The sequence below is a fragment of the Salmo trutta genome, chromosome 4, assembly GCF_901001165.1.
Source record: "Salmo trutta chromosome 4, fSalTru1.1, whole genome shotgun sequence".
NCBI lineage: Eukaryota > Metazoa > Chordata > Actinopteri > Salmoniformes > Salmonidae > Salmo > Salmo trutta.
Genome location: NC_042960.1, coordinates 7206632 through 7222085, shown reverse-complemented (window position 1 = coordinate 7222085; position 15454 = coordinate 7206632). Strand labels below are relative to the sequence as shown.

Genomic DNA, 15454 nt, shown 5'->3' with positions numbered 1-15454 from the left:
CTCATGACGCCATCTATTTTGTGAAGTGCACCAGTCCCTCCTGCAGCAAAGCACCCCCACAACATGATTCTGCCACCCCGTGCTTCACGGTTTGGATGGTGTTCTTCGGCTTGCAAGCCTCCCCCTTTTTCCTCCAAACATAACGATGGTCATTATGGCCAAACTGTTCTATTTTTGTTTCATCAGACCAGAGGACATTTCTCCAAAAAGTACAATTTTCATCCATGTGCAGTTGCAAACCGTATTCTGGCTTTTTTATGGCGGTTTTGGAGCAATGGCTTCTTCCTTGCTGAGCGGCCTTTCAGGTTATGTTGATATAGGACTCGTTTTACTGTGGATATAGATACTTTTGTACCTGTTTCCTCCAGCATCTTCACAAGGTCCTTTGCTGTTATTCTGGGATTGATTTGCATATTTTGCACCAAAGTACGTTCATCTCTAGGAGACCGAATGTGTCTCCTTCCTGAGCGGTATGACGGCTGCGTGGTCCCATGGTGTTTATACTTGCGTACTATTGATGGTACAGATGAATGTGGTACCTTCAGGCGTTTGGAAATTGCTCCCAATGATGAACCAGACTTGTGGAGGTCTACAATATTTTTTCTGAGGTCTTGGCTGATTTCTTTAGATTTTCCCATGATGTCAAGCAAAGGTGGCACTGAGTTTGAAGGTAGGCCTTGAAATACATCCACAGGTACACCTCCAATTGACTCAAATAAAGTCAATTAGCCTATCAGAAGCTTCTAAAGCCATGACATAATTTTCTGGAATTTTCCAAGCTGTTTAAAGGCACAGTCAACTTAGTGTATGTAAACTTCTGACCCACTGGAATTGTGATACAGTGAAATATAAGTGAAATAATGTGTCTGTAAACAATTGTTGGAAAATTACCTATCATGCACAAAGTAGATGTCCTAACCGACTTGCCAAAACTATAGTTTGTTAACAAGAAATTTGTGGAGTGGTTGAAAAACGAGTTTTAATGACTCCAACCTGAGTGTATGGAAACTTCCGACTTCAACTGTATATCAGTCCACTACAAAGGTCTATATGGTCGCTAATAATAGTAAAGGCCCAGTGCACTACTTTTGTGAGTAAAATATATTTTCAAAAAAGTATATATTTTTGTTTTCATATATTTTGTTTTTATACAGATTGTTAGGGGGTGCTGCAGCCTCCTGGTCAGCTTTAGTCTGTCAAGCCAGACAAGCTCTTATCCTTTCACGTCTATGAAAACAGTCAGTCTGGGAATGCACCAGGAGACAGGGAACAGTCATTATGAAACACCAGCCTCTTGGGTTCCTACTGCAGTATCCAACAGTCATTATGAAACACCAGCCTCTTGGGTTCCTACTGCAGTATCCAACAGTCATTATGAAACACCAGCCTCTTGGGTTCCTACTGCAGTATCCAACAGTCATTATGAAACACCAGCCTCTTGGGTTCCGACTGCAGTATCCAACAGTCATTATGAAACACCAGCCTCTTGGGTTCCTACTGCAGTATCCAACAGTCATTATGAAACACCAGCCTCTTGGGTTCCTACTGCAGTATCCAACAGTCATTATGAAACACCAGCCTCTTGGGTTCCTACTGCAGTATCCAACAGTCATTATGGAACACCAGCCTCTTGGGTTCCTACTGCAGTATCCAACAGTCATTATGAAACACCAGCCTCTTGGGTTCCTACTGCAGTATCCAACAGTCATTATGGAACACCAGCCTCTTGGGTTTCTACTGCAGTATCCAACAGTCATTATGAAACACCAGCCTCTTGGGTTCCTACTGCAGTATCCAACATTCATTATGAAACACCAGCCTCTTGGGTTCCTACTGCAGTATCCAACAGTCATTATGAAACACCAGCCTCTTGGGTTCCTACTGCAGTATCCAACATTCATTATGAAACACCAGCCTCTTGGGTTCCTACTGCAGTATCCAACAGTCATTATGAAACACCAGCCTCTTGGGTTCCTACTGCAGTATCCAACAGTCATTATGGAACACCAGCCTCTTCGGTTCACTCCACTTGACCACTACATTCTCAAACCTCAGTGACTAAAACTGGATGGATTTTCTGCCTTGACCCCTGCCTTGACCCCACTGATGTTTGACAGATGTCTGCTTCAAGTCAGTTTTGAATCCACAATTGTTTCTAAATTGGAGACCCTAGAAGCTTAACAAACTGTCCAAACTGTCCAAACTATCAACAAACAAAGGTCTATCTTGTAACAAATATGCAACTAAATTAGATGTGTTAGAGCTGCAACCAGCTGCAAAACATTTCTCAAACATTTAAACAAACCACTGAGTGGATTCTCAGTCCTTGGAGAACATACCGTAACTGAAGTTTTGAATAATTCTTCAGGGTGGCAACATAACATTTTCATCAACAATTCTCATCGTCTTTAATGCTGATGCATTTCTAGGCTCCTTAATCAGCACAACTAAATATAAATATACAGTACTGTGTTGAAGTTTAAGGCAGGTGTGAAAAATGCTGTAAAGTAAGAATGCTTTCAAAAATAGACATGTTAATACAGTAGATTATATTTATCAATTAACAATGCAAAGTGAGTGAACAGAAGATCCATATCAAATCAATAGTTGGTGTGACCACCCTTTGCCTTCAAAACAGCATCAATTCTTCTAGATACACTTGCACACAGTTTGATGGAAATCGGCAGGTAGGTTGGCCCAAACATCTGGAGAACTAACCACAGTTCTTCTGTGGATTAATGCAGCCTCAGGTGCTTCTCTCTCTTCATATAATCCCAGACAAATCAAATCAAATCAAATGTATTTATATAGCCCTTCGTATATCAGCTGAAATCTCAAAGTGCTGTACAGAAACCCAGCCTAAAACCCCAAACAGCAAGCAATGCATGTGAAAGAGGCACGGTAGCTAGGAAAAACTCCCTAGGAAAAACTCCCTAGAAAGGCCAAAAACCTAGGAAGAAACCTAGAGAGGAACCAGGCTATGAGGGGTGGCCAGTCCTCTTCTGGCTGTGCCAGGTGGATATTATAACAGAACATGGTCATGATGTTAAAATGTTCATAAATGACCAGCATGGTCAAATAATAATAATCATTGTAGTTGTCGAGGGTGCAACAAGCACGTCCGGTGAACAGGTCAGGGTTCCGTAGCCGCAGGCAGAACAGTTGAAACTGGAGCAGCAGCATGGCCAGGTGGACTGGAGACAGCAAGGAGTCATCATGCCAGGTTAGTCCCGAGGCATGGTCCTAGGGCTCAGGTCCTCCGAGAGAAAGAAAGAAAGAGAGAATTAGAGAGAGCATATTTAAATTCACACAGGACACCGGATAAGACAAGAGAATACTCCAGATGAAACAGACTGACCCTAGCCCCCCGGCACATAAACTACTGCAGCATAAATACTGGAGGCTGAGACAGGAGGGATCAGAAGACACTGTGGCCCCATCCGATGATACCCCCGGACAGGGCCAAACAGGCAGGATATAACCCCACCCACTTTGCCAAAGCACAGCCCCAACACCACTAGAGGGATGTCTACAACCACCAACTTACCGTCCGAAGACAAGGCCGAGTATAGCCCACAAAATCTCCGCCATGGCACAACCCAAGGGGGGGGCGCCAACCCAGACAGGAAGACCACGTCAGTGACTCAACCCACTCAAGTGACGCACCCCTCCCATGGACGGCATGGAAGAACACCAGTAAGTCACACCAGTAAGAACACCAGTAAGAACACCAGTAAGACAGACTCGATGATGTTGAGATCAGGGCTCTGTGGGGGCCGTACCATCCCTTCCAGGACTCCTTGTTCTTCTTTACGCTGAAGATAGTTCTTAATGACTTTCGCTGTATGTTTGGGGTCGTTGTCATGCTGCAGAATAAATTTGGGGCCAATCAGATGCCTCCCTGATGGTATTGCATGATGGATAAGTATCTGCCTGTACTTCTCAGCATTGAGGAGACCATTCATTCTTACCAAATCTCCAACTCCATTTGCAGAAATGCAGCCCCACACTTGCAAGGAACCTCCACCATGCTTCACTGTTGCCTGCAGACACCCATTTGTGTACCGCTCTCCGGCCCTTCGGCGAACAAACTGCCTTCTGCTACAGCCAAATATTTGACTCATCACTCCAGAGCACCTGCTGCCATTATTTTGCACCCCAGTTCCTGTGTTTTTGTGCATAGTTGAGTTGCTTGGCCTTGTTTCCACGTCGGAGGTATGGCATTTTGGCCGCAAGTCTTCCATGAAGGCCACTTCTGACCAGACTTCTCTTGACAGTAGATGGGTGTACCAGGGTCCAACTGTTTTCTGCCAATTCTGAGCTGATGGCACTGCTGGACGTCTTCCGTTTGCGAAGGGAAGCAAGCATGATGTGTCTTTCATCTGCTGCAGTAAGTTTCCTTGGCCAACCACTGTGTTTACGATCCTCAACGTTGCCTGTTTCTTTGTGCTTCTTCAAAAGAGCTTCGACAGCACATCTGGACACCCCTGTCTGCCTTGACATTTCTGCCTGGGAGAGATCTTGTTGATGCAGTATAACTACCTTGTGTCTTGTTGCTGTGCTCAGTCTTGACTTTTGACAATAAACTGTTTTCAGCAACCTCACCTTGTTAGCTGAGTTTGGCTGTTCCTCACCCAGATCTACACAGCAGTTTCTGTTTCAGTTAATGATTTGTGTTTCAATCTACATATTGAATTGATGATCATTAGCACATGTTTGATATAATTGTTTAATCATACACCTGACTATATGCCTACAAAATCCCTGACTTTGTGCAAGTGTGCCTACATGAATTGATGCTATTATGAAGGCAAAGGGTGGTCACACCAAATATGGATTTGATTTAGATTTTTCTTCTGTTCACTCACTTTGCATTTTATTAATTGATAAATACAATCTATTAACATGTCTATTTTTGAAAGCATTCTTACTTTACAGCATTTTTTCACACCTGCCTAAAAATTCTGCACAGTACTGTATGTTTTCCAGTTTCTTTAAATACTTTGAAAATGCAACTTATTTCTATGTAAAAACTGAAATGGTCAATTCATTCCTTTTCCATTTTAATAGACACTCTTATCCAGAACAACTTACAGTAGTGAGTGCATACATTGTCGTACTGGTCTGCCATGGGAATCAAACCCGCAACCCTGGCATTGCAAGCACCATTTGTACTGGTCCCCCGTAGGAATCAAACCCACAACCCTGGCATTGCAAGCACCATTTGTACTGGTCCCCCGTAGGAATCAAACCCACAACCCTGGCATTGCAAGCACTATTTGTACTGGTCCCCCGTAGGAATCAAACCCACAACCCTGGTATTGCAAGCACCATGCTCTACCAACTGATCATCACAGACCACTTGATGTCTCAATGTACTTAATTACTGGATTGGTCATTGTTTTTCTTCATGGTGTGGAAAGTCTACAGGTACAAACGTATATGATCAGCTTATGTATAAAACATTAATGTACATTTACATTAAGTGGTTTGTAAGGATGGTAAATTAGTACTGCACAAAAATTGGTTGTTTTTCCATGTTATTTGATCAAGAATATTTAATTTGATGTGAACGTTTTGTCTTTGCTTGTAACTTTGCACCTTTTGACGTAAATGTTTGATGACAGGGTTTTGTTCTTTCTGGATTTCAATAGAATGACAATCACAGAGAAATGAACAGGGCAACAACAACTTACAACTATTGAACCCTGCAAGATGCTGTTCTTAATTATACAACTATCTTTTTTGCCAAAGTGGAGATGCTAAACTTTTTTTTGCTCATGCTACAGAGATTTATATCAGTCCACTGCAGAGGTTTATATCAGTCCACTGCAGAGGTTTATATCAGTCCACTGCAGAAGTCTATATCACTCCACTGCAGAGGTCTATATCAGTCCACTGCAGAGGTCTATATCAATCCACTGCAGAGGTCTATATCAATCCACTGCAGAGGTCTATATCAATCCACTGCAGAGGTCTATATCAGTCCACTGCAGAGGTCTATATCAGTCCCCTGCAGAGGTCTATATCAGTCCCCTGCAGAGGTCTATATCAGTCCCCTGCAAAGGTCTATATCAGTCCACTGCAGAGGTCTATATCAGTCCACTGCAGAGGTCTATATCAGTCCACTGCAGAGGTCTATATCAGTCCACTGCAGAGGTCTATATCAGTCCACTGCAGAGGTCTATATCAGTCCACTGCAGAGGTCTATATCAGTCCACTGCAGAGGTCTATCTCAGTCCACTGCAGAGGTATACGTCAGTCCACTGCAGAGGTATAAGTCAGTCCACTGCAGAGGTCTACGTCAGTCCACTGCAGAGGTCTACGCCAGTCCACTGCAGAGGTCTACGCCAGTCCACTGCAGAGGTCTACGCCAGTCCACTGCAGAGGTCTACGTCAGTCCACTGCAGAGGTCTACGTCAGTCCACTGCAGAGGTCTACAGTTGAAGTCTGAAGTTTACATACACCTAAGCCAAATACATTTATACTCAGTTTTTCACAATTCCTGACATTTAATGAGAGTAAAAATTCCCTATCTTAGGTCAGTTAGGATCACCACTTCATTTTATAAATGTGAAATGTCAGAATAATAGTAGAGAGAATAATTTATTTCAGCTTTTATTTCTTTCATCACATTCCCAGTGGGTCAGAAGTTTACATACACTCATTTAGTATTTGGTAGCATTGCCTTTAAATTGTTTAACTTGGGTCAAACATTTTGTGTAGCCTTCCACAAGCTTCCCACAATAAGTTGGGTGAATTTTGGCCCATTCCTCCTGACAGAGCTGGTGTAACTGAGTCAGGTTTGTAGGCCTCCTTGCTCGCACACGGTTTTTCAGTTCTGCCCACAAATGTTCTATAGTATTGAGGTCAGCGCTTTGTGATGGCCACTCCAATACCTTGACTTTGTTGTCCTTAAGCCATTTTGCCACAACTTTGGAAGTATGCTTGGGGTCATTGTCCATTTGGAAGATCCATTTGCGACCAAGCTTTAACATCCTAACTGATGTCTTGAGATGTTGCTTCATTATATCCACATAATTTTCTTTCCTCATGACGCCATCTATTTTGTGAAGTGCACCAGTCCTTCCTGCAGCAAAGCACCCCCACAACATGATGCTGCCACCCCGTGCTTCACGATTTGGATGGTGTTCTTCGGCTTGCAAGCCTCCCCCTTTTTCCTTCAAACATAACGATGGTCATTATGGCCAAACTGTTCTATTTTTGTTTCATCAGACCAGAGGACATTTCTCCAAAAAGTACGATTTTCATCCATGTGCAGTTGCAAACCGTAGTCTGGCTTTTTTATGGTGGTTTTGGAGCAGTGGCTTCTTCCTTGCTGAGCGGCCTTTCAGGTTATGTTGATATCGGACTCGTTTTACTGTGGATATAGATACTTTTGTACCTGTTTCCTCCAGCATCTTCACAAGGTCCTTTGCTGATATTCTGGGATTGATTTGCATATTTTGCACCAAAGTACGTTCATCTCTAGGAGACCGAACGTGTCTCCTTCCTGAGCGGTATGAGAGCTGTGTGGTCCCATGGTGTTTACACTTGCGTACTATTGTTTGTACAGATGAATGTGGTACCTTCAGGCGTTTGGAAATTGCTCCCAATGAAGAACCAGACTTGTGGAGGTCTACAATTTGTTTTCTGAGGTCTTGGCTGATTTCTTTAGATTTTCCCATGATGTCAAGCAAAGAGGCACTGAGTTTGAAGGTAGGCCTTGAAATACATCCACAGGTACACCTCCAATTGACTCAAATAAAGTCAATTAGCCTGTCAGAAGCTTCTAAAGCCATGACATAATTTTCTGGAATTTTCCAAGCTGTTTAAAGGCACAGTCAACTTAGTGTATGTAAACTTCTGACCCACTGGAATTGTGATACAGTGAAATATAAGTGAAATAATGTGTCTGTAAACAATTGTTGGAAAATTACCTATCATGCACAAAGTAGATGTCCTAACCGACTTGCCAAAACTATAGTTTGTTAACAAGAAATTTGTGGAGTGGTTGAAAAACAAGTTTGAATGACTCCAACCTGAGTGTATGGAAACTTCCGACTTCAACTGTATATCAGTCCACTACAAAGGTCTATATGGTCGCTAATAATAGTAAAGGCCCAGTGCACTACTTTTGTGAGAAAAATATATTTTCAAAAAAGTATATATTTTTGTATTCATATATTTTGTTTTTATACAGATTGTTAGGGGGTGCTGCAGCCTCCTGGTCAGCTTTAGTCTGTCAAGCCAGACAAGCTCTTATCCTTTCACGTCTATGAAAACAGTCAGTCTTGGAATGCACCAGGATACATGGAACAGTCATTATGAAACACCAGCCTCTTGGGTTCCTACTGCAGTATCCAACAGTCATTATGAAACACCAGCCTCTTGGGTTCCTACTGCAGTATCCAACAGTCATTATGAAACACCAGCCTCTTGGGTTCCTACTGCAGTATCCAACAGTGATTATGAAACACCAGCCTCTTGGGTTCCGACTGCAGTATCCAACAGTCATTATGAAACACCAGCCTCTTGGGTTCCTACTGCAGTATCCAACAGTCATTATGAAACACCAGCCTCTTGGGTTCCTACTGCAGTATCCAACAGTCATTATGAAACACCAGCCTCTTGGGTTCCTACTGCAGTATCCAACAGTCATTATGAAACACCAGCCTCTTGGGTTCCTACTGCAGTATCCAACAGTCATTATGAAACACCAGCCTCTTGGGTTCCTACTGCAGTATCCAACAGTGATTATGAAACACCAGCCTCTTGGGTTCCTACTGCAGTATCCAACAGTCATTATGAAACACCAGCCTCTTCGGTTCACTCCACTTGACCACTACATTCTCAAACCTCAGTGACTAAAACTGGATGGACTTTCTGCCTTGACCCCTGCCTTGACCCCACTTATGTTTGACAGATGTCTGCTTCAAGTCAGTTTTGAATCCACAATTGTTTCTAAATTGGAGACCCTAGAAGCTAAACAAACTGTCCAAACTGTCCAAACTGTCCAAACTATCAACAAACAAAGGTCTATCTTGTAACAAATATGCAACTAAATTAGATGTGTTAGAGCTGCAACCAGCTGCAAAACATTTCTCAAACATTTAAACAAACCACTGAGAGGATTCTCAGTCCTTGGAGAACATACCGTAACTGAAGTTTTGAATAATTCTTCAGGGTGGCAACATAACATTTTCATCAACAATTCTCATCGTCTTTAATGCTGATGCATTTCTAGGCTCCTTAATCAGCACAACTAAAGATGTAGAGAAATCAAGATTCCAACATAATCTGTGTAATGTATGGTTCTCATGTCTTCTCCTGTCATGTCTCCCTTGTATGTTGCAGAAGGGGATTGGCGGGAGCAGCTCTGCCCCCTGGTGGTGAGGTTGAAGGAGTGCGTCGCGGAGGTGGTGGTGCGGGCCAGGAGGGCCATGACCTTCGTCCTGCTGCAGGAGGCTGCCTGCAGCATCCCCCAGGGACTGTTCCTCAAGCAGAGGAGGGATGTGGTCTTCAGTCAGGCGGTAGGTGGCCACCTGTGAAATGAGGACTCCACTTTGGAAACAGCCTATATATATTTGTTGCAATTGATTTGTCCTGTCAAGGCTCTCCAACCAATGCCAACGTTTTTCAGCTGTTAGGAAGCTAGTTATGATGTACAGTATCAAACCACCATTCAACGGCATGTGTTTGTTTACATCATTTACACAAGAGATTAGTTAGCATTTCACTGACTATGTTTCTGCTGAAACACGGCTCCTAGTCCTAGCATATGCAGTATTTGGAAGTGATCCAGCAAGTCTTTGAAACTGATCCGGCAGCAGCTCAGACTACTTGCAGGAAAATTACATTCAGAGATTGTTTGATTTACCTTGTGACCTAGATAAACAGGTCGTATATCAGCTGATAATGCCTTAGAATGTCATAATGTTCCATACATAATCTCTGCAGCAGGGGGTCAACTCAGTCCACAGTTGGCCGGTAGGCTTTTGTGTGAATTAGGGCTGAACCCCATTAGTTGACTGGAATGACATGGACCTCGGCATTTATTTTTAGCCAAGGGTTTCTGTAATTACACAAAGACAAATATAATTGTGCCCATCTCACTAATCCATTCCGAAGGCCTAGACTAAAAGCCAATTTATGTTTGATCTGAAAATGTGGTCGGAGGCTCCATATGGAAGGTGTGAGGCAATTATGGAGCCTCCAGAGGCATGCAGAGGCCAAATCGAGCTCTGTATCACATCATCATACGCCTCTTAAATGTTGTAACAATGCAGAGGGCTCTGTATAGCTCTGCATTGACATGATGGGTTGACGGTAGTTGTGGCCGGTACATCCTGTATAAACACAAACTCACTCCCTTGACAACTATCGGATTGACCATGCAGCACCCAGATGCACAATGCACTTCTCTCTCCAGAATGAGCTCTCTCCCGCCAATTTGTGCACATTCATTTTTCACAACTTCATTGTGTGAATTGTTTACGGTTGGTTGTTAGTGTATATCCCATTTCATTACATATATCACCAGTAGTACATTTACCATCATTAATTCCTATAATTTCTAATATACAATGTTTGTTTGGTTATGGTCATTTCTGTTAATGCATTCAATATATTATTATTCCAGTCTTCCTGTTCTCATTGTCGGAGTAGTGTGCTGTGTTGCTTTTTGATTCAACCCTGACGATGTGCCATGTTGTTTTTTGATTGAACCCTGTGTGTGTGTGTGGGTGTGGGTGTGGGTGTGTATGTGCAGCTAGCTGCGTTGGCGTGTGGTTTCGTCATGAGGCTGTACGCGGGGATGGAGGATAAGGGCTTCCTCAGGCAGCTCCACCTAGTGGGCCTGGTGGCACAGTTCGAAAGCCTGCTAAGCACCTACAGTGAGTACTTTAGTAGGGTCAAAGGTCAACTGTCTTACACACTGAGGTCTTTTTTTGCATTTCCATCCCTAACAGTGAAGTTTAGGATTGAGGGAAGGTAAGCTCATATGAGATCTGTGTCTAAGGGTAACTTTTACCCAAAGGATTACCCAATGTGAAAGGTCCTTCAAGACTAACAAAAAGAGTACAGGAAGTTGTATAACATGCTTTTATACAGTAACGCACAATTAATAAAGCTGCTACCATTTGATAATTTTTTGTGCGTTTGTCATAATTGTGCATTAGCATGATAGAATGTGTAATGCAGTTTAAAACCATTATATTTCCATGATCCACATCTATACCATGGTATAAATTAGGCAATACCATTGTATTATTTAGGTGCATGGCAGTACTATCATACTTCAAAGCTAAAACCATGGTACATTTCCATGATTCAGATCTATACCATGGTATAAATTATGCAATACCATGGTCATATTTAGGTACAATGGTGATTCCATGGTAGTACCATCATACTTCAAGGCTAAAACTATGGTACATTTCCGAGATTAAGACTGTACCATGGTATTAGTGAAAATACAATAGGATTACCATGGTATGAATGAAAGTACCATAGTGGTACCATGTGTCGTGTCTTTGGCTATGCCGGATTAAGTGATATGACATGCTATTCTATAAAATCATTTCTCTGTTATTAATATTACCTGATTAAGCTAATCAGGTAAATAATTAACTAGAAAGTCGGGGCACCACGTAAGAATGTTTATAGAGCTGTTATCTTCCGAATAAACTCTTAAAGACCTAGTAATCTTTTACATCAGTAGCAGTCAATATTTAATTGTCACTTTATTTAGTCTCATCTGAAAGTTGTAAATTTGTAACGGCTGTCGGGAGAATTAGACCAAGGTGCAGCGGAGGATGTGTTCATCATTAGAGTTTTAATGAAAAAGAGAACACTACAAAAATAAACAAAAGACGACAGCAAAACAGTCCTGTCAGGATTAACTCTACACAAGACAGAAAACACTAGACAGAAACAATTACCCACAAAACCCCAACGGAAAAACAGGCACTTATGTGTGACTCCCAATCAGCAACAACACTCTACAGCTGTGCCTGATTGGAAGCCACACGGCCAAAATCAATGAAACAAACCAACATAGAAAAATGCACATAGAACGCCCACCCAATGTAACACCCTGGCCTAGCCAAAATAAAGAACAAAAACCCCTCTCTATGGCCAGGGCGTTACAAAATGCTTGGTTATCTTCACGAACCCTGGCTAACAAGTTGAATCAGCAATACAAAATTTGGTTTAATTTTTTATTTACTAAATACCTAAATAATCACACAGAATAACATCCACACAGAATAGATCATACATTGATTACAAATTATGTCATAAAGAAAACGTCCCTGGTGGACGGAGCTGACAGGACGGCTGGTTACACAAAGGAAAGGGGGTTGGGTATGAATGAAAGAGCGGGAAGACTGAGGAACAAAGGGAGAAGCTATGTCTCTATCGGGCCGTAGGCAGCTACTCTATCGTAAATACAGAATCTTATGCATTCTAAATAACCCCCCATTTGGAAAAGGTAAATGCAATACATTTTTACTCTGAGCTGTGCTTCGATCGGTTAGTCGTAGATGGGAGGCCGGATTGTCCAGCAGGGATCTCTGGTCCTCTGAAGACCGTCTAGTGGTGAACTGGAGCGTGGTAGAATGGATACTCTGTCCGTCCTCTCCTAGCCCACATTTAGCGGGCGGAGGGGGTAGCACTTCTTTAGTGAATAACAGTTCAAAGTTCATACCAAGTTGCCATACTTTAAACTCATGCTATATTCTGGCTGGTATAGTCGAAGTTCATCCTTCCGGCGTGTAGGTCGTCACCTTCACATTGAAATTCGATGCCAATTTTGTTAGGTTCTTGCTGATGTTAGCTTAGTTCTGTAGGTGGTCTTTGTCCTTTCAACGTGGGGACTACCAGTCTTTGGAACAGGAAGTTACATTTTTGTCTACGGGCTTATATAGGATTGGGAGAGAGGGTCGTGTTTCATAGTTTACAACCCATGTCTGTTCACTTGGGCGGGGCCTCTGAGTGAGCAGAGTTTCTCTATGATAAACCGTTCTCTCATTTAAGAAGCTACACTTACATTTCATATTTTCACAATTAGTTTCATATTTAAACATTTAAATTGCACAACAATTCCATGTGAATCTGATAACTAGAATGTGTCGATTTTCCAAGATTCAGTTTATGTCGTCCTGTCATCAGTAATCATGTCTCAGACGCCAACTGAACTGACATCATATTCATTAAGTCCCAATGCATATTTTCAACTGGTTGGATTACCAAAATATGGTTCCGTTTCCCATCTTTTGATGTCACCAGACTCTCTCTCAATGTTAACAAAGGGATTTTCAATAGTCACATCGGTAGAGTAGAGAGAGGAAAAAGGGGAAAGGTATTTAGGTGGGTCATAAACCTCCCCCCTCAGGCCAACATCATGACACATGGTACATTTTTGTAAGGGATAGTTTGAAGGCATGTACTGCAGAAAGATTATCTGGTTACCATGGAGACGGCCTGATTCACTGACTAAAAGTTTCATCAAAGAGATCACATTTATTTTGTGAGATAGCTAATACTGTAGAACTTCTGCGATCAAGACCAGGATTTAAAAAATTGCTTCAGAAGATAACAAACCACTTTTCTTGTAGTTACTTTCTTCTGAACTTGTTTATATTACTTTCTAGTACTGTTTATATTACTTTCTAGCTAGTTTACAGAGTATCTAGCTTACTATCCAGCTAGCTCTGTAGCTATGAATTGTTAATCTTCCATTGTTTAGCTAAGTAGCTAGCTGGTTGATGTTTTCCCTTTGTAACCAGGGCAGATTTAAGCAACAATCACCTCCCTAAATGCTGTTTACATTGATATCCATACTGAATGAAGCAGTTATGGGACCTCATGGGCACCCTTAACTTTTCACTTAATTTAAGAGGGAATTCACCTTAAAATTATTTGTGCAACTGACTTAAAGTTAAGGAAACTTTAAGGGAAACGGTAAGGGGAAAATTAACTTAAGGTGTTTTATGCAACCGGGTCCTATTGCCTGTTTTGTTGCCCAGTGTATTTCTCCTACTATGACCAGAACAGATTGTCTACTTCAAGTGAACAGGAAGTAACCACTAATTGGTGTTGCTGTTACAGGTGAGGAGATTGGCATGCTAGAGGACATGGAGGTGGGCATCTCAGACCTGCACCGGGTGGCCTTCAAGATCACCCAGGCCAAGACAGACGACCCATGTGACCTGCAACCTGTAGTCATCGGCAGGCGGTGAGACTCTATTACCCAGCATCCTTTAACCAGTGGTTTTGGCATTACAAGGGAAATTGCATACTGTGGCTTTTTTTTTTTTTTTTTTTTTAGATCAGCTTGTGGGCTTCATATATCATATCATACTGTAATACAGAGTAATACATTATTATTGATCCCAACTTGGCAAATTGTTTTATCAGGTGTATAGCTTTTCCTATTCCCTCTTGGATAGATCTCCGTAAACATAACTGGTACTGTATAGTCTGTCGGGACAGATCTCCGTAAACATAACTGGTACCGTATAGTCTGTCTGGAAGAAATGAGATGGGTGGGATAATGACTAGTGTTAGATCCTATGTTTGAGTTTTTTGTCACTGGTTATTTGGACAAATCAAGATTTCGCAGGTGTTGGCATCTTTCTAATGTAGTAAGGGGAGGGCACATTTGGCCTGTAACTTGCAAATAGAGAGAGTGGAGCTCTTCGTTCTGGTTCCGCTCCTCGTTCTAGCATCTCTTCTCTTAATACGTATGGACCCAGAACTTAATCGAGCAGCTGACCAATTACATGAGACTTTAGTTCTGGGTTACCCAAGATTTTCCTATTTGACCAATTCTACCTACTGATTGAGGTGGTGAAGATGGTAGTCTAGTTTTTCCCGAAGCAGTAGACATACTGCAGCAAATTTGGGAGCTAACCAGGGTTGAAAAGTCCTTAAACATTTATTTTCCTTCTGACAATAATGAATAGGTTAGCTTCCACATGACTTACAGTGAGCCATTTCCAGTTATCCAGGCTGATCTACTTCAAGTCGATTGTAATAATAAAACACCTGTATTTGATTGGTCGTGACTCGTATCATTATTTGGAAATATTCCACTTAAGCCTGACTGTGTTTGTTTAAACAACTGATCCCGTATCTCAGTTACGGGAGTTGCAACACATTTCTCTCAATGCTGACGTGCTGTTAGCCAGTAAACCTGTCAGATGGGTAATAAATAGTCATGCAATACTATCAGACCAAGCTAATCACTGCCATGTCAAGGCCCAGTGAAAGTTGTGTGGACATCACGCAATCCTACTTATTGTAACTTCAGACTCCACCAAGCCTCTGTTCAGGCTTGTGCTCAGCTTTGAAGCGTTAAAAGAATGGGTGAGAAGTGCTTCATAGTTGATGTGTGATGCTTTGATGTCCACGCATATCAAATCTCTGTTTACACTTTCTCTTTCACTCT

The 15454-nt window shown here is 42.1% G+C and overlaps 2 protein-coding genes across 9 annotated transcripts in view; both read left to right on the top strand.

The window, feature by feature from the left end:
• The window catches only part of LOC115191775 (type II inositol 3,4-bisphosphate 4-phosphatase-like), a 206949-nt gene that overhangs the window by 179055 nt on the left and 12440 nt on the right, over window positions 1-15454 (top strand). For all 8 annotated transcript variants that reach the window (XM_029749680.1, XM_029749679.1, XM_029749681.1 and 5 more), the window contains 3 exons: window positions 9358-9533; window positions 10772-10895; window positions 14113-14239. In XM_029749680.1, coding sequence (XP_029605540.1) covers window positions 9358-9533; window positions 10772-10895; window positions 14113-14239 — 427 coding nt within the window. The remainder of the gene's footprint in view (window positions 1-9357; window positions 9534-10771; window positions 10896-14112; window positions 14240-15454) is intronic.
• On the top strand, window positions 984-8980 carry LOC115191777 (uncharacterized). The gene is made up of 2 exons (XM_029749688.1): window positions 984-1799; window positions 8321-8980. Exons 1-2 carry the CDS (start codon window positions 1279-1281, stop codon window positions 8865-8867), a joined length of 1068 nt encoding a protein of 355 aa, XP_029605548.1. The 5' UTR covers window positions 984-1278; the 3' UTR covers window positions 8868-8980.